Source organism: Fonticula alba, assembly GCF_000388065.1.
Source record: "Fonticula alba strain ATCC 38817 unplaced genomic scaffold supercont2.3, whole genome shotgun sequence".
In the NCBI taxonomy this organism is placed as follows: domain Eukaryota; order Rotosphaerida; family Fonticulaceae; genus Fonticula; species Fonticula alba.
Window position 1 is genome coordinate 2,540,687 of NW_009242973.1, and position 16,649 is coordinate 2,557,335.

Here is a 16,649-nt window from a genome sequence, read left to right on the forward strand (position 1 = left end):
ATCGCGTGCGCAAGAGGGGGGGGGGGGGGGGCGGGGCGCAGGGCGCAGGGGGGGGGGGGGAGCAGGGGCAAGGAGGAGCCGCCCATCCATGGACATGACCCCTTTACTCAGAATCAGCTGTCTTCAGCTGATGCTCGAGGGCATCGATCGACGCCATCTCGATGGAGATGTTGGCCAGCAATTCGATGTGACCGACAGCTAGGTGGATGTGAGAGCTCATGTACCAACGGCAAGGAAATAGAGTGCAACAGGGCATCCCGCGAGAGGAGGGAGCAAAAGGAGCAATAGAGGGACAAAGGCAGGCAAACCGAAGAAAGAGGGGCATTTTCTCGGGGAAAGTGGGGAAGGGGGGAGTGGGGAGGGGGGGGGGGGAACGCACCACTGCGGAAGTGCTTCTGCGATTGGCGCAGGGCTGGGGGAACCAGCGCACCGAACCAGTTGGCCGGGTTGCGCAGGGTGGGCTCCGGAGGCTCCTCATCCGAAGACATGTCCCCAGCGTGGCCGTCACCATCAGCGTCGTCACCATCACCCTCAGCAGGGGCATCCTGCTCAGAGGACGATGGCCGCTGGTTGACCAGTTCCGAGGCCACGCGCGACCGAAGGTCCGACAGGGCATTCCGAGTGATGGAGCTCCCGGAGGCGCTGGTACGCATGGATTTCCGCACCGCCGGCGGCTGGCGCTTCTCGGCCGCCTCGGCCTCGGTCTCGGCAAAGGACGAGTCGGCCAAGGCCTTGGTCACCTGCTCCAGGATGGCTGAGGACCGATCTAGGGCCGCATGGATGTCGCTAGCCAGGGAGGTCACGCCGGGGGGGGCAGTGGTCGCATGGGCCTCGGTTTTGGACAGGGGAGCGGCAGGGCCGGAAGCGACAGCCGCAGGAGAGGCAGCCGTCGTCGCCGCCGCCGCCGCAGCAGCAGCATCATCAGCCACTGTAGCGGGGTGCGCCTCTGTCTGTGGGACTGGGTCGCCGGGGTTGAAGGTGCGAAGCACCATCACCGAAGCCGGGCGATGTGAGCTTGCCAGAAGATCCTCTCCTTGGCTGGATAGGGGGTCAGAGAAAGGTAAAAGCGAAATAGGGACCCCGGGGATGTGAGAGGAGACGCGCGCTTTCAACGGGGAACAAAGGGGGCGACAACGCACAGCAGGGCATCCAAGCGATCGGGCGCGGCCATGTGGAGAGCATCATCCGTCTCCAGGTAAAGCAGTGCCTTCATACGGTGATCGAAGTTGGCCGGATCGATGCGGTGTCCGGTGGACGTCTGCCGGGCGCGTGCCAACTCGAAAAAGCCCTATCGCCATCAAGCCGCGCTGCAGGTTAGTGTGTGTGAGGCTGAGAGGGGAGAGGGAGTGGGCGAGTGAAAAGGATGGCGAGCCGTACAGACTTCAGAGACTCAGACAGGTGAACCTGCGTAGCCACGTATAGATCGAGCAGGCCCAGCCGGGCAGCGAAAAGCTTGTCCAGGAGGATTTCCCGCTCGGCCGCAGACATTGTGGCCGACATACTGGAGGTGATACGCCTAAGGTGGAGGAGAAGAAGCGAGGGAAGGGGGCGGGGGAGGACGGGGAACTGTGTGCGCGTGGGTTTGCCTGGAATGAAGGGGCGGACGGGGGAGGAGGAGGAGGAGGAGGAATATATGCGCCTTGGCCTGTGTTCCAAGCCCGGGGCGTGTATTTTTTAGATCCGCCAACCCGGCCCCAAGCTGGTGACCATCACCACGGGCCAAGGTATTTTGAATGCCGGCCTGGGGCCGGGCGCCGGCCCGTGTGAGTGCTCCAGCTGACCGCACGATCGGCCCCCCCCCACCAGGCGGCCGCTGCCGGTGCCGCTGGTAGCCGGGGCGGTCGTGTCCGGCGGAACTGCCCGCGCTTGGATGAGCTCTGGCAGGGGGCAAGACACCGACCCTGGCCCCATTCTGAAGGATCAGATTCGCGTTGTTGACGCTGTTCGAATGGCATATGCGCCAGAAGTGCTGGGTAGGAAGGGGAGAGAGAGAGAGAAAAAGAGAGAGAGAGAGAGAGAGAGAAAGAGAGAGAGAGAGAGAGAAAGAGAGAGAGAGAGAGGGGGGGGGGGGGAAACAGATCAAAGGTGTTTGCGTGTATTTTCTTCTCTTCAGCCGGGAGTGCTGCGCGTCGCGTGCCACACGCCAGGGGCCTAGGCGTTGCCACCAGCAGCGGCGCCCGTGGCCAGGTGCTTGGGGGAGTTGTGGAAGAGGGATTTCAGCACAAAGGCCTCGGCCAGCAGAAGCTCCACGTCGGTCCGCGACCACTCGGTGGCCGACGGAGGGCTCTGAATGAAAAGCATGATGCCCTGTGTGGCGGGGAGAAGGGGCCGGGAGGGGGGGGGGGGGGGGGGGGGGGGGGGGGGAGAGAGAGAGGGAGGGAGAGAGACGCCCAGGCAACTCGGTAGAGTCTGTGCGTCCGCGCTGATCCGGCCACCTCGACGGAGGGGGGGGGGGAGGGAGGGAGGGTGGCACACCGGGAGGAAAGAGGAAATGGTGAGTTGGATGGCTGAGGCACCGTGTGTGGAGAGGGCGCCAGGTGGTGGAAGCATGGTACCTGGAAATCCATGGACTTGATCTGCTGCTCGAAGCGCATCAAAAAGGCCGCGCACACGTAGAGGTGGAAGGTGACACACGCGTCGATGCCCTCAGCCTGCGGAGGAGCGAGAGATGGGGAGGGTCACAAATGGACGGGAGGAAGCCGTCAGCATGGCGATCGGGCAAGAGCCAATCCCACAGAAGGAGGGGACGGAAATGGTGGGCACGCACAATGTAGGTGTCCCACATGCGGATCGTGTTTCCGAGGCACATTTCACGCATCAGCAGGCAGTTCATCCAGCGGAATGCAAATTGGATGAAGGCAATGCCCTCGTTGATGATGTGCCGGTGAAGGGTGCCTGAGGGGGGGGGGGACGAGTTAGGCCATTGATGAGGGCTGGAATGGCCTTGATCGGCAAACGGGGACACTCAAAGAAGGAGGCATAGACACAGGGGCAGGGAAGCGCACCATCAAGGCGGATGATCAAATCCTCAAGGCGGTTGACCTGCCGGAGAATACCCGGCTGCCCATGAGTATAACTGTCCTGTGAAGCCGAAGAAGAGAGCATTGAGTTTGGGGGGGGGGGGGGGTGCGTGCTCGTCAGAAGGACATCCGAGGAAGGGGAGGGGGGAGAGAGGGGAGGCGCAACCAAGGGGTTGGGAAAACGGAAGAAGAGGAGGCACTTACTTGGTTGCCATCCAGGAGGCGGCTGAGGCACCAAAAACTGTCGGCCTCGGTGGCGGCCAGGATTTCGGCTGGCACCTCAGCTGGGTCACAATCAAGGGCATTTTCTACTCCGGGCAGAGACCACGAAGCAAGCAGTAAGGATGGAGCGTGAGCAGGATGCCGAGGGGTCAGAAGGGAGGGGCGCAGGGGAGGGGACGGAGGGGTGTTGGCAGGGCATGGGGTCATGCAAGGCAACATACGGCCGATATAGCTCGAGAGGAACACCATGAAGAAGGGCATCAGCAAGTCATTGATCCCCTGGACGTAGCCGCTAGCTGGGTGGCGGATGGTCCAAATATACAGCGAGCGCTCAAGGCTCTGATCGGGACGGTGGTGACATGGATGTGAGTCAGCTGGGGCACAACAAAGTGCGTGCGTGTGTGTGTGTGTGTGCGCGCGCGCGAGAGAGAGAGAGAGAGAGAGAGAGAGAGAGGGAGGGAGAGAACAAGGATGAAGAGGACGCAGTGCGTGCGCACCCGTTGGATAATCGGGTGCTGATAGAGAGGGATATTCGGATCAGTCCGAGGAATGTCCAGACGGATCTGATGAAGGGAGTCTGAGTCAGTGGTGGAGGGGGTGTCCCCGTGCAGGGAGGAATCGTCATGCCAGTAGTCTGCCACGGCGGCGAAGTATTCGCGGCGCTTCTGCTGGCGCGCCTCCTCCCTTCGGGCCCGATTGACTGGCAGGTAGCCCTGTGACCAGGTTTGTAGTGCGCGTGCGTGCGTGTGTGTGTGTGTGTGTGTGCAGGGGATAGGGAGTTGGATTCTGTCAATCGACACAGTCGGCCAGGGGGGGAGGGGCACGAAGGAGGGGCACCGCCGGGCGTACCATCAACAGCTGCCACACAGTCGCACGCAGATCGTTGGGTATTCCGTTCCAGCTGAGTTCACGCAATTTGGCCAACTCGACGGTCGGCTGCTCCAGCAGGTGCAGGAACTTCTCTCGACGGCTTTTGGGGATCCCATCAGCCGGGGGGGTGGTCGCGGCCGATCGAGACACACCGCCGACCAGTGACACCGTGGGGCTCGGTGGCTGAGACGCCGGTCGACTGGCAGAGTCGCCAAGATCCCCGGGTGCTGGGGCTTCGCCCATTGGCAGCCACTGGGACAGCATTTCGGCCGTCACGCGGTTGGAGAGACTTTGCCGGGACCGGCCATGCATCGAATCCATGGCTCCAGTCGCATCAACGCAGGGCGGCATGCTGCCAGGCAGGAGGGGCAAGCCGGGAGTCAGCCATCTTGGCCGCAATTAACATTCAGCGAGTGGCAGATTGCCCACGCAGATTGCCCACGCAGATTGCCCGGCAACTTGCCCAAGGACAGCGCCAAGAGGGGAGCCAAGCAAAGAGACACGCACTCTGGAGAGGTGGACTTCCTAGAAAAGAGCAAGGTGCGGGTGCCACGAGGCGAAGCCGGCACGGATTTGCTACTCGGGGGACCGGTGGTCGAGGCAGACGACAAGCCAACACCAGTCAGCAAGTCGCCAAAGGGCAGCGACGAGGACGACCCGCCATCGGATTCCGGCGTGGGCGAGGTGGCCGTATGGACAGATATCCCGGAGCGTGAGCGAGGCCGGCTGCCACCGACCGCCGGGGCCGCATCACCGAAGGCAGCCAGGCCCCCGGAGGCGGGAGGATCCATGCGACTCTCCAAAATGACATCTTCATGCAGGGCAGAGGCCGCCACGGCAGCCGGGGTGGCCGAATACCGGTAGGGAACCTGCGACAGAGGCTGGGCAGCGGACGTGCCCCCGGGAGCCGGCGAGCCAGGGCCCGTCCCGGGGAAGGCGGCCGAGGTGGCCCCGGTGCTGGACGACCGCGACCGGAAGCCGAAGAAGATCCCGCGCCGGGCACCTTCAAGTGTCTCGCCCATGGTGAGGGCGGCGGTGGCGGCGGCACTGGCGGCTGGTGTGGCGGCTGGGGCGTTGGCTGGGGGCTGGAGAAAAAGCGAGGGAAAGCTTCCGGTGGGGGAAGTCCGCCAGAAGTTGGCACGGAGGCTGTGCGGGTCCGGGATGCCGGAACCGTCGGCGGCTGCGGGGGTGGCGGCGGCGGACTGGGGATTGAGAAAGAGGGCCCCGGGGGGGTGCTGATGGTGCACCAAGGACAGGGAGCCGGATGACGACGACGATGCTGAGGGTGGTGGTGGGGGTGACGGTTGCAATGGCGGCGACGAGGCGGGCACGGCGGGGGCGTGGCTCATCAGCAGCGAGGCAGCCGACTGGCTGACGGGAAGCGGCCATGTGTCAGTCACAGGCACGGGGAACATGTTGGCAGCGGCATTGGGGGCCTTGGAGGGAGGGTGCGGAAGGCCGGACCGTCCAGCGCGCGGGTGACTATCCCCGGCCAATGGAACGGTCATAGCAAAGGGGAGGAGGAAGGGCACAGGGGAGCCAGGGGACGGGGGGGGGGGGGAGGGAGGGGGGGAGAGGCGCAGGGCGGTGATAGAGGCTGTCTCCGACTCGCACATGGGGCTCTTAAGCTACGAGCCCATGGGAAGAGTCATGGTGGCGATCGCCGGTCCCTTGGCCACATTCGCAGGGAGCAGGGCACTCAAATTAACTAAAGCCCTACTCCCAATAGACACCGTGAGGAGGGCAGAGAGAGAGAGAGAGAGAGAGCTTAAGCAAAGTTAAAATGCCTACACCCCCGAGGGACAACACGTCAGGCGGGCGCTCCTCTCGACCAGCATAACCATCACACACACAGGCAGGTGCAGACTCATGAGAGCACAAGAGTCGATGTGCTCCGTGCGAGCCCCTTGGCGGCGCATGCGTCAACATCTGTCCCCCGACTCTGGCCCGCCCGAGGGCAGGGAGGGGGGGCAGTGTGATCGCAGGTGTCCTCCCCCCTGCGCCCGCTCGCTTGGCCGTTCTCTTCTGTGTCTGTCCCACGCCCCGGACATGGGGTGATTAAACAGGGGCTTCTACGTTGGCAGCTGGCAGCCGCCGCCGGTTCCCTGTCCTGAGTTCGCCTGTGTTTGCGGCCGTGGCGCCGGCCTGGCAGCCTGCGTCGAGAGAGGGCCCGCCAACAGGGCAAGATGGCCCGCTGGGAGCGGCACAACCGCACATACGGCGCGCAATCACACCCACAGCCCGGCGGGCGGCGTGTGGAAGGGGAGTCGGCAGGGGAGGGCGCATCTCAGGCGACGGAATGCCACACAGTGCGGGTCCGGGCTCCTGCCGAGCTTACTTCGCCGAGGCGAAGGCACACACACACACCGTGGGCGAGGCCACTGAGGTGGCCATCAGAAGGGGACATGCACTCGGGGAAGGCAGGCAAAGCCAGAGTCGAGGAGGGGGGATGGGGAAAGGGGCGCAGGAAACGGGGGGACAGGGAGAAAGGCGTACTTTGGGGGAAGTAGATGGGGAGGGGCTAGAGCGCCAGATCACCTTCGGGGTGAACGTAACAGGAGGTCCCTTCCGTGCAGATGGTTTTTAGGACTGCAGCTGAGGAGCAGTGTGTCCAAGGCGGGCGGCGACAGCAGGACCAGCAGTATGATGAACGGAGCAAGCAAACAGACCAGGGCGCCGTGGAATAGGACGAGCGGGGGGCAAGGGAGGAGGGGAGGGGCCTTGTCTAGAGGCTGGGCTCGAGAGCCCGGTGGGGCACAACAAAAGAGGGGCTGACCACGGTGAGCACCTCCCCCCTCCGCGCCCCAAACACAAACACCATCGGGGGGGGGGGGGGATGTAAACACCATGCAGTGGGTGGCAGATTGCGCGCGCACACGGACACACACACACACACACGCCCATGCACCCATGCGCCCATGCACAGCCTCATGGCTGGGGCATGGAACTTGCGCCCGGACCTTCTCGGTTCTGGGGTGCCCGCGCGCCCGCGCTCCTAACCGAAGAACACTGAAAACAGGGGCGGATGAAAACCGCCGCCAATGCCCCCCTCCCCCCCCCTTGCCTCACCAGGGCCCCCGTTGGAGGGCATTCCAATGGCCGTGGCCGGGAAAGGGGTCGTCGGGCTCGCTCCCGGCCGGACCTCCTGCCCACCCACACCCCCCCCCTCCCCCCGGTCCTGTGGGCGGCCGGTTGAACGGTTTAGACTCGCTGCCAGATCGATCGCGCTCCTCCCGACGGCCCTCGGCTGGAATGCTCGCCCCCTCGCTCTGGCCCCATGCACGGGAGACGGGCACACGAGCCACCGACGGACGGCGCCCGGGCATCCGCATCCCGGCGGCCCGCCTCCCCCCCCCCCCCCCCCCCTCTCGGAGGGGGAAGCACGCGCCGGCGGTGGACGGGGCGTGCCCGACGAGGCGCGGAATCGTTGGCAGTTGGCAGCTTCTTCTGCCCCAGGCCCCCCGCCCTGGGTGGGTGAGGGGAGTCGCATCCATGAACCCGACCTCCCCCCCCCCCGCCGTCCTTCGCCCCCTCCTCGCCTCTTCTACCCACACATCCTTGTCCCTGGCTGCCGCGCCTTCGCACAGACAACACGCGTTCCTTCCCTGCCCTATTACACCTTGGGAAAAGAGAGGCACCTGCTTCCCTGTCATGCTCGCCTCTTCGCTGCTCTCCCTCCGCCGGCCGACGGCGGCACGCGCTCTCCTCCGGCGTGGCTTGGCCTCCCTGCCGGCCGGCACCAATGAGAGCCTTCACCTGCTGGCGGGGGAGATCTTCCCCGGAGCCACGGGCACGATGGCCGCGCCGACCCGGCTGGGCCGCGCCGGCGGCGCCGTTCCGCATCTGGCCGCCGGGCCGCATCATGTCCTCTGGACCGAGCGCCGGCCTGACACCGGGGACACCCTCCGCGGAGCCGGAGTAAACACCCACGGGCAACTTGGCGCCGGGTTGCTGATGGACCTCGACGCCCACGAGAGCCGGCTGACGGACGGCCTGGTGCCGGCGCCCGAGGCCGATCGCCTGGTTCTCCCAGACATCGATGTTAGCCGCACGTCCCTGCCGGAGTCCTGGCGTGTGGAGGCTCTGGCCACCGGGCGGGCACATGGCGCCGCCCTACTCCAGCGGGTCTCCGGCACCGGGACCGGCACCCCCGAGCAGGTGCTTGCCCTGCAGGGAGCCAACATTTTCGGCCAGCTTGGTGCCCAGGCCGGGCGGCGCGAGGGATTCCAGCTGGCTCTGGCCCCGGTCGGCCAGCCGGTGACTGCTCTGTCTGCCGGGCTCGACCACACTGTTGTGGCCATGCGGTCTCCCTCGGGCGGCCATGCTGGCGGGTCTTCCCCCTCCGGGATCGTGGCCTCCGGGTGGGATGCCGATTGCCAGCTTGGGCCATTTGCCTCGTCCACCGGGCTGCTGAAGGCCCTGAGCATGCCGGCGCAGGTGGCCGGAGCATGCGACACCTCGGCCGCTCCGGCGGGGATGCCCGCCCCGACGCGACTTGTCTGCGGGGCGGACTTCACCCTGGCCCTGACGGCCGATGGCCGGGTCTTTGCCTGGGGCAACAACGAGTATGGCCAGTGTGGGACGCCGGTCACCCCGGGCGCCGACCGGCTGGCCCAGCCGGTGTGCATTCCCCTGGCCGAGGAGTCCGACGACCCGGTGGTGGACCTGGCCGCCGGGGCGCAGTTTGGTTTGGCTGTCCGCCGCTCCGGCCGGGTTGAGGTGTGGGGCGACGACCCGGTCGGCCTGACTGCGGTCTTGCCGGCTGGCGACCGGTGGCCCGTGCATTTCGGTGCCCATGCTCCGGGGCGACTCTCCTCCACCTCGGCGGGCCCTGACACCCGACACCTCCCTCGGTTGGTGGACATTTTCGGCCAGCGAAAGGTCCGCCTGGCTGTGGCCGGCTTTTCCCGCGCGGCTCTGCTCCTGGACAATGGCCTGCTGCTGGTGGCTGGCCCGGCTCTCCCCGGGCCGGAATCCCGGCTCCCGGCCCTCATGCCCGGGATGCTGGCGTCAGGCTCGGCTCCCGAGTGGGCCTCCTTTGCGGTTCCCGGGCGCGCGGTCTCCCGTCTGGCTCTCGGCGAGCGCGCCCTCTATGCCGTGATCGGTGAGTGAAGCCAAATAGAGCAGCGAGACACTGGCATACACAGACACACAGACACAGACACACACACACACACACACACACACACACACACACACACATACACACACACACACACACACACATGGACAGGCCAAATGGGCGAGAAACGTGCTCGAATACACCACTCTGAGATCTCAGCATTCCGGATATTTTCGCGGTCTTCATGTTCTGCTCAACTTTGAACGACATTCCTCTGCGATTTGCTCACGTGCCACGGACAGATGATCCACCGATTGATGGGGAAAAGATTGACCAGCATTGTGCAGCGGGCAGGGGGCTTGGACTGCCTGTCTCGGCCCCTGTGCCCATCAAAAAGCGGGAACACTGTGCGTTACATGCGTGTGTGTGTGTGTACACCTGTGTGTGTTGTGCAAGGGGGAGCGCGACGACCCATCCTCCCCGGGCCTGCCCCCGTGAGGGGCTCGAAGTCTTCGACTGCCTCTGCGCCGGCGGTCCTGCGAGCATCCACCCGGGGGGATTAAGTCCCTGTGGGGTGGTGGCCCAAGCGGGACATGCATGGGGGGGGGGGGGGCACCCGCACTCCTTGCCCCCGTCTCTTCGTGGGGCGGCGGCGGGGGCGGGGCGGGTCTTGGCTGGGAGTCCGGACGCCCCCTGTCGGCGTTGGTGGGGGCCTCCGGGCCGGCGGCGGCGCCGACAAGATCGTGCACTGGGCCGGGTGACATATCGGCCCCGGCGGAAGGCGGAGAGCTCCCCCGCCCCCCTTCGAGCGTGGTGGGGCAGCCCACTCCCCCTGCCGGGGCGAAAACAACATCGACGAGGTCTATGCCGCGCTGTGCCGATGCACATCCACACCGCGTGAGTGCTTCCCCAGGCTGGGTAGCTCCTCGAGCGAATCCACGCATTTCGCCCAGCTCCCCTCCACACAGGCCGACATGCTGGGATCTCTCCCCTGGCCACACGCCAGGTTCACCTCACTCTCTGGGCGGGACACCGCGGGCCATGAAGCTACACGACTCGGGTCCCCCCCCCCCCCCCGGTCGATCTCTAGCCTCGGGACTGCCGCTCAAAAGGGCAGATCCCGCGCGCATGGCCTGGGAGCCATCGTCGGTCACCGCCCCCCTCACCGCCCGTGCCGTCGCTTTTCTCCCTGTTCTTTCTACGACACTTTCCTCCCCCCCCTCCCCCCCGACGCCCCTCGCACCGCCACCTGCCCCGCCACTTCCCCCACGCGAGCACGCACCTCCTTGACGGAATCGTGCCTCCCTGCCTCCAGCTCCATCGCCCCGCCCGCCCGTCTGGCCGCCTCGCGCTCGCACACGCCCACGGCCGAATGTCCATGCCCCACTCGTCCGAGGAGGCTGCGCCGCCCAACGTCAGCTGGGAGGGCGCCCCGGCGCCCCCCTGCGAGGGTGCTTCCGCCGCGGACGTTGCCCCGGTCGGCCACTCCGCCTGCGGGACCCTGCATGCATGGCCTCTGGCCCTGGCCCTGTCGGGGGACCTGTCGGGACTGATTGCCACCGACGCCCCCTCGACCGAGGCCTCGGTTCTGACCGAGGCCCCGGCCGATGGGTACCTCCTGCCGCCGGTCTTCTCGCACACCGCTTCGCAGGTGGTCGTGCTCCCCACTCCGACCACCTTCGCCACGCGCCTGCTGGCCGAGATCGCCGAAGCCCGGCATCGCATCCTCCTTACTTCGCTGTACCTCGGCACCGGGCCGGTGGAAAGGACCCTGACTGCGGCTCTGCATGAGGCCCTCGCCCGGGAGCCCGGCCTCCAGGTGCACATCGTGCTGGATGCCATGCGCGGGACCCGGCCCGATGGCCCGACCGGCGAGGACACCGGCGATTTGACGTCCACCTCCTTGCCCGACGCCTCCTCCGGCCCGGCCGTCTCCTCTTTCTATGAGCACCTGCCAGCTCAGTCATCCCTGGATTTGCTCCGGCCCTTGTGGCATACCTTCGGCGCGGACCGCGTCCAGCTCTCTTTCTACCACACGCCGGATCTAAATGGCCTGTTGAAGGCGTACGTCCGTTGGTCAGGGTCGACCCCTCCTCGGCCCGCAGCTCGCCGCCCGACCGCCCGCCCCCCAAGTCCTAACCCATCATTTATTCCGGCTCTCCCCCTCTCTCGCCCTCTCTCCCTGCTGGATATGGGTCCTCCTTTCCTCTTGTGGCCAATCGTTGCAGCGCGCTTCCCCCTCGGTTCAATGAGGTGATCGGCGTCCAGCACGCCAAGGCCTACATCGTCGATGACAATTGCATTCTTTCGGGCGCCAACCTGGCTGGCCAGTACTTCACCACTCGCCAGGACCGGTACATTCTCCTCAGCCGGTCGGCCGACCTCTCGGACTACTACTGGGACTTCGGGCAAGTTCTTCGCTCCATCGGTCGGGCTTACGCTGGGCGTCTGCCGGCCGGCAGCGAGCCCCCTCCGAAAGACCGGGTCGAGCGAACCACCGTCCCCGACTCGCCGGACTACACTGTCATCGACACCCTGGGCAACATCTGGCAGTGTGACATCGATGCCGCCTCCGACTCGGCCATTCTGCGTCAGTTGGGCCAGTACGTCCGATGCTGTCTCTCTCTCTCCCTCTCTCGAGACCAAACGCCTCCCTGCCCTCCTCAGTAGTCCTTTGTGCCCCCCTCTTGCTCACCTGAACGCCTTTCCCCGCTCCCCGGCCCATGCTCCTGGTCTATTTTTTTTTCTTGGCGTTCGCAGCAACCGCCTGGTGTCCTTCATCCGCATGCAGCGCCAGTACGCTTTTCCCACTTGACTCGCCCCCGGCTGCTTGGCTTGCTCCACCCTCCTCCCTCTTTATTCACTCTGCCTCCCGTACTTCGGCCAGGAAAACCCTTCCCCTGGCAAACGCCCTGCGTGCTGAGCTCTTCCGCCATCCAAACCGGCATCCGGTTCTCCGGGCCTCGGACATTGCTCCCTCAACATATGCCAGCCCCCGGGGGGGGTCGCCCAATGGCTTGCAATCTCGCTCGACCGCCGAGGACTTGCACTCCCTCGGCATCGACCATGTGGCCCTTTCCTCGCCGCTGCATTCGGTCACCACCGAGGAGGCCGAGCTTTTGGACACCTTCATCGTTCCCTTTATCCAGGCTGCCCCGCTCGGGGTGCACCAGGATGCTCTCTTCACGCGCGCCCTCTTCCGCGGGCCGTCCGACGTGCTGAGCTTCTTGGCTCCGCGCACTCCGATCCCGGAAGACGGCCCTCAGGATGCCGAGCAGCCGCCCACGGTGTCGGCCTCGTCGGCCTCGCTGGATCGCCAGACCCCGGCCGGGCCTGGCTCGAGCTTGGCCTCCATGCGGCCCTCCCTGCACCTGGCCACGGGGTACCTGAACCTTTGTGACCAGCTGGAGCCAGCACTTTTGGCGTCTGCTCGGACGCCGGGGCTCCCGTCCGACGTGACTGCCCTGCCCCCGGGGCTGGGCTTCGCCATGCTGGCCCAGTCGCAGACCCCCGATCACGAGTCCGGCCCGCGGGATGTCCCGCCCGGCATGCTGGCCTCCTCCAGCAGTGGCTTCTCCTCGGTCGACTTGCTGACGGCCGCCCCGGAGGCCAACGGCTTCTTCGGGGCCAATGGCATCGCCCGACATGTGCCCTCGGTCTATACGCAAATCTCCCGGGACTTCCTCCACCGGGTGGAGTCCACCGAGGCCGGGGCCAATGCCCAGGGAGGGCAGATCCGCCTCTGGGAGTGGGCAAAGGCCGGGTGGACCTTCCACGGGAAGGGTGCGCGCCTCGACCCTTGACCACCGTTGAATGTTTTCTTCCGCGCGCACGCGCTGTCTCCTTCTCTCTTTCTCGCATCTTTACCTGCTGCTGCTGCCATTTAACCCCTTGAAACCCCTCCTCCCACTCTCGTCCCCCGCCGCCGGTCGCAGGGATTTGGTATCGACCAACGTCCACCGAGCCGCCCTCCATGACAATGGTTGGCTCTCCGAATTACGGTATGACACATCCCCCTGTCTCGGTGCCACGCCCTTCCCTCGCTCTCTCTCGCTCTCGCTCTTTCTCTCCTTCTGCCTCTTTGCCGTTCCGCTGACATCCTGTCGAAAGGCCACCGCTCGACGACACGCGATATCGAGTCCCAAATCATGATTTCCACCGCCAATCCCGACCTTCGGCGACGTCTGGCCGACGAGCAGGCCATTCTCTATAGCCCTGTGGCCCGGGTAACCGGGGCTGTGCTGGACCATGCGCAGGAGCGCCGCGTGGCCCTTGGCGTGCGCGCTGCCGTCTACATTGTTCGGCGTTTCTTCTGACCTTGGGCCACACTACTCCTCCCCTCCCCCCCCCCTTTATCCTTCCGGTTCCCTTCGCCGTGACCCACTTCCTCTCTCTCTCTGCCTCTATCTTTCCACTGTCCCATGTGCGGAATGGTGGGAGTGCACAACAATAGATCAGTGTCCTGTGCTTTGTCATCTCTCCCCTTCTCCGGAAATCGGCGCGCATGCAAGTTGTCTATCTATTGTGAGGGTTTAGAAGGAGGGGGAGAAAGGGGAGAAGCCATGGTGGTGGGGGTGATGATGCCGTGGCACCACGGACACACCAATGGCCCTGCACTTGGGCCGGTCGATCACCTGCCTCAATAAATGGCATGGAGCAAAGAGAGAATGCGATCCAGGTGAAGGTTGATGTCGAAACGGGGAATGGAGCCGGAATGCCCCTGCTCGGCCTTGTTCGCCGGAGCCGGCGACAGCTCCACCACAACCTGGCCCTCCGGGTGGAGGCGACGCTCAGTATGCTCGGCCGGCAGCATGGCCTGGATGAGTTGGCGCCCCTCGTCATTGGCCTTCTCCCCGGCAAACGCAATCTTGGAGGAGGTCTTCGGATCCAGGAAGCCAGACACCACCTTGAAGGCAGGGTAGAAGATCCAGGGGGACCGGATCATGAAGGTCTTGCCCAGACGCTCGGGGTAGTGGTGAGACAGGACATTGATGAAGTTCTTCGACTGCCCGATCGAGGGGAAGGTCGAGCTGCTGTAGTTGTCGAAATCAATCAGAACCAGCCACTGGGACACGCCGCGCGGCATGAGGGCCACCATAGCCTCGAAAGTGAAGAGCACATGAAGAACTGGGCACCGGGGAGGCGAGAGGGAGAGAGGGAGGCAGGGAGATGATGGTGTTAGTTAATGATGAAAATAAAACAGTCACGGAGGGAGAGGGAGAGAGACATATGTCACACCGCGACAGAGGCACGAGGGGAGGAAAGGGCAGGCGAGGAAAAGGCAGGCGAGGAAAAGGCCGGAAGCAAACGAGGACAGGCCCGTCACAACGCCATGTGTTTTACAACCTCGCGGCGTCGGGCGGGCGGGGGCTGAGGGATACGGCACGCACTCTGACGCTCAAAGGTGGAGGTGTTCTCCCGGCCCGGGGCCATGGAGAGGACCGGCCGACCGCCATGGTCGAAGCCCGAGCCAAAGAGCTTGCCAGTCTCGGCCTCGGCGCAGATGTCCGACCGGCGAATGCGATAGGGCTTGGTGGCGGAGCGCCACTCACACGTGGCACGCAGCATCTTCTCCGCGTCGGCGGCGGAGAAGTTCCGCGCACGCAGATACCGCACCAGGCACGCCCCATCCAGGGGGAAGAGGGCGTCCGGAGCGGCGAGGGGCTCGCTGCCGTCGAAGGCGCCGGAAAGGCGCTCACGCAGCTCGGTGAACGCCTCGCGTTGGTCCTCATCATCCAACGAGGCCAGGGCATCCTCATCGGACTGGGGGAAACGGAAGGCCGAGGACCGGGCCACCGCGGCCAGCAGCTGGTCCAGGGCATCCTCGCTGACCGGCGGATCAACATGGTCATCGCCATCAGACGTGTCATTCGGGTTCGGCGGCAGGGTGATCTTGGTGCCGGCCTGGCGCCCGGCATGGGCGGCCGTGGCCCACCGGGGCCGGAGGAACGGCAGGGAGCTGGGGTCCGTGGCAGCCGGCAGGAGAAGGGCCGCGCGCTCGGCCTCCGGGGCCCCGGGCTGCAGGGCCTCCGTCAGGATGCGGTTGGCGGTGTCCGGGTCATACTCGAGATCCGGCGCATCCGGCCCGGCCGGGACCAAGAGCGACAGGTCAATCCAGTCGCCGGCGTCAATGGGAGACGAGGGAGTGGACATGGTGCGGAGAGTGGGGCAGGGGCAGAGAGAGAGAGAGAGAGCGCGGGAGAGAGAGAGAGAGAGAGAGCGGGAGATGAGCGGGACAGCAAGGGGGAGGGGGCTGCTGGCAGGGAAAGAGGCGGAGCTATTGTGGGGCAGAAAGGCGCCGCAGCCGAGGTAGGGCGCGCCTCCCCTTGAGGGAGGGGAGTCGGGGACAGTGACGCGCGGCATGGGCCGGGCGATCTAGAAGTCGATCGGGCCCGAGGGCACCGCGCCTGGCAGGGACCCTGGCCGGGCGGCCGGGCGGCCGGGCGCACACCCATGCCCGCCTCAGCCGGCACACTCGCGCGTGCCCGCATGCACCCAGCCCTGAGGGAGGGCAGGGGTGGCCCGCCAGACCATGGCCGATGGCCGGGTGTGATCGGCAGGGAAACCGTCCAGACGGTTCTGCCTTTGGGAAAACGTACGGATTAACCGCCCGACACAGTGCAACCATGGCCCAGCGGCCTGCTTACCTCCTGCCTGCCTGCCGGCTTGACTGGGAGTGCAGGTGGTAGGGTAGGGAGCAAGATTCAGCAGGGGGGGGGGGGTGCCTCGGGCATCTGAACGCCCCCGAGCGAGACACATGCCCCCCCTGGGAATGGGCATCTGGCGGCCAAGGAGCTGAGGCCGCGCGGTCGGCCAGTCCCTGCCAGCCTCGCCAGCCTGCGCCACATTCGCACACGCCGGGGGAGGGCCGACGGGGGATGCCTCTTGCAGCAGGCTGTGGCGTGGCAGGTTGTTTTCGGATGGACCTCCACCCGCGAGAAGCCTGTTTGTGCGCACATCCATACCATATATGTCGTGAATATTGCCTGGTCCAATACCGATGCTTTCACGTTTTTTTCTCAGCCTACCCCTTCCAGGTGCGCGATCGTGGTCCCCGCACCCCCCCCCCCCCCCATATGGTAGTCCCCCGGTCCAGGCACCCTCTCCCGCCTCCCAGCGTGGCGATGTTGGCACTTTCCGCACCAGGGGGGCACAGAGGGGGGCGCCAGGGCGGCTCATGGAAGCCCACGCACTCCCCGGCAGACCGACGGTACCCTGCCAGACGGGCGAGTCACCGAGGGCGCCGGCGGCGTGGCAGGGGAGCATCCTCCCGCCAGCTTGGCGTGCTAGGCGTTCGCCACGGAGCATCTGCCGACAGTCACGTGTACAGAAAACGGAAGCAATCACGCGCTCCAGCTATCTGGTGTGATCGTCATCCAACGCCCGTCGATGGGGGACCCCGAGAGCCAACACGGGTGGCGAGAGGGAACTGGGGTTTTATTTTCGGAGCAGGCTGTGCTTTGCACCCCCCCCCC

General features: G+C 65.7%; 5 protein-coding genes across 6 annotated transcripts; 1 reads left to right on the plus strand and 4 right to left on the minus strand.

The window, feature by feature from the left end:
- Nucleotides 1-49: 49 nt before the first annotated feature.
- On the minus strand, nucleotides 50-1,488 carry H696_02322 (hypothetical protein; the record flags this gene model as incomplete). The annotated part of the gene is made up of 4 exons (XM_009496218.1): nucleotides 50-198; nucleotides 380-1,038; nucleotides 1,140-1,288; nucleotides 1,378-1,488. The coding sequence occupies 4 exons, from the start codon at nucleotides 1,486-1,488 to the stop codon at nucleotides 104-106; spliced, it is 1,014 nt and encodes a 337-aa protein (XP_009494493.1). The 3' UTR covers nucleotides 50-103.
- Nucleotides 1,489-2,075: 587 nt separating this feature from the next.
- H696_02323 lies at nucleotides 2,076-6,831 on the minus strand. 2 transcript variants are annotated; one of them, XM_009496219.1, is made up of 10 exons: nucleotides 6,609-6,831; nucleotides 4,620-5,483; nucleotides 4,092-4,464; nucleotides 3,740-3,955; nucleotides 3,464-3,581; nucleotides 3,225-3,328; nucleotides 3,006-3,081; nucleotides 2,768-2,895; nucleotides 2,556-2,651; nucleotides 2,076-2,307 (listed from the first exon to the last, which is right to left on the minus strand). In XM_009496219.1, the coding sequence occupies exons 2-10, from the start codon at nucleotides 5,459-5,461 to the stop codon at nucleotides 2,152-2,154; spliced, it is 2,109 nt and encodes a 702-aa protein (XP_009494494.1). In that variant the 5' UTR covers nucleotides 5,462-5,483; nucleotides 6,609-6,831; the 3' UTR covers nucleotides 2,076-2,151. The 2 variants fall into 2 exon arrangements, with proteins under 2 accessions (XP_009494494.1, XP_009494495.1); XM_009496220.1 differs by lacking the exon at nucleotides 6,609-6,831 and having other exon boundaries at nucleotides 4,620-5,559.
- Nucleotides 6,832-7,628: 797 nt separating this feature from the next.
- H696_02324 (hypothetical protein) lies at nucleotides 7,629-9,285 on the minus strand. The gene has a single exon (XM_009496221.1). It carries the CDS (start codon nucleotides 9,104-9,106, stop codon nucleotides 7,973-7,975), a length of 1,134 nt encoding a protein of 377 aa, XP_009494496.1. The 5' UTR covers nucleotides 9,107-9,285; the 3' UTR covers nucleotides 7,629-7,972.
- A 1,053-nt stretch (nucleotides 9,286-10,338) lies between these two features.
- On the plus strand, nucleotides 10,339-13,649 carry H696_02325 (hypothetical protein). Its single transcript, XM_009496222.1, has 6 exons — nucleotides 10,339-11,238; nucleotides 11,403-11,777; nucleotides 11,935-11,970; nucleotides 12,062-12,957; nucleotides 13,110-13,175; nucleotides 13,285-13,649. The coding sequence occupies exons 1-6, from the start codon at nucleotides 10,547-10,549 to the stop codon at nucleotides 13,488-13,490; spliced, it is 2,271 nt and encodes a 756-aa protein (XP_009494497.1). The 5' UTR covers nucleotides 10,339-10,546; the 3' UTR covers nucleotides 13,491-13,649.
- A 164-nt stretch (nucleotides 13,650-13,813) lies between these two features.
- H696_02326 (hypothetical protein) lies at nucleotides 13,814-15,327 on the minus strand (the record flags this gene model as incomplete). Its single annotated transcript, XM_009496223.1, has 2 exons — nucleotides 13,814-14,301; nucleotides 14,565-15,327. The coding sequence occupies 2 exons, from the start codon at nucleotides 15,325-15,327 to the stop codon at nucleotides 13,814-13,816; spliced, it is 1,251 nt and encodes a 416-aa protein (XP_009494498.1).
- Between the last annotated feature and the right edge of the window lie 1,322 nt (nucleotides 15,328-16,649).

Excerpts from the sequence above, each read along its gene's own strand:
- H696_02324 (XM_009496221.1), bottom strand. The coding sequence starts at position 9,106 with ATGAGGGCCGGGAGCCGGGATTCCGGCCCGGGGAGAGCCGGGCCAGCC.
- H696_02325 (XM_009496222.1), top strand. The coding sequence starts at position 10,547 with ATGTCCATGCCCCACTCGTCCGAGGAGGCTGCGCCGCCCAACGTCAGC. Across the intron at positions 11,239-11,402 it reads CTAAATGGCCTGTTGAAGGC|CGCGCTTCCCCCTCGGTTCA; the intron begins GTACGTCCGTTG and ends CAATCGTTGCAG. Across the intron at positions 12,958-13,109 it reads GTGGACCTTCCACGGGAAGG|GGATTTGGTATCGACCAACG; the intron begins GTGCGCGCCTCG and ends CGCCGGTCGCAG.
- H696_02323 (XM_009496220.1), bottom strand. The coding sequence starts at position 5,527 with ATGTTCCCCGTGCCTGTGACTGACACATGGCCGCTTCCCGTCAGCCAG. Across the intron at positions 3,082-3,224 it reads GCCTCCTGGATGGCAACCAA|GACAGTTATACTCATGGGCA; the intron begins GTAAGTGCCTCC and ends TCGGCTTCACAG. Across the intron at positions 2,308-2,555 it reads TCAAGTCCATGGATTTCCAG|GGCATCATGCTTTTCATTCA; the intron begins GTACCATGCTTC and ends CCCGCCACACAG.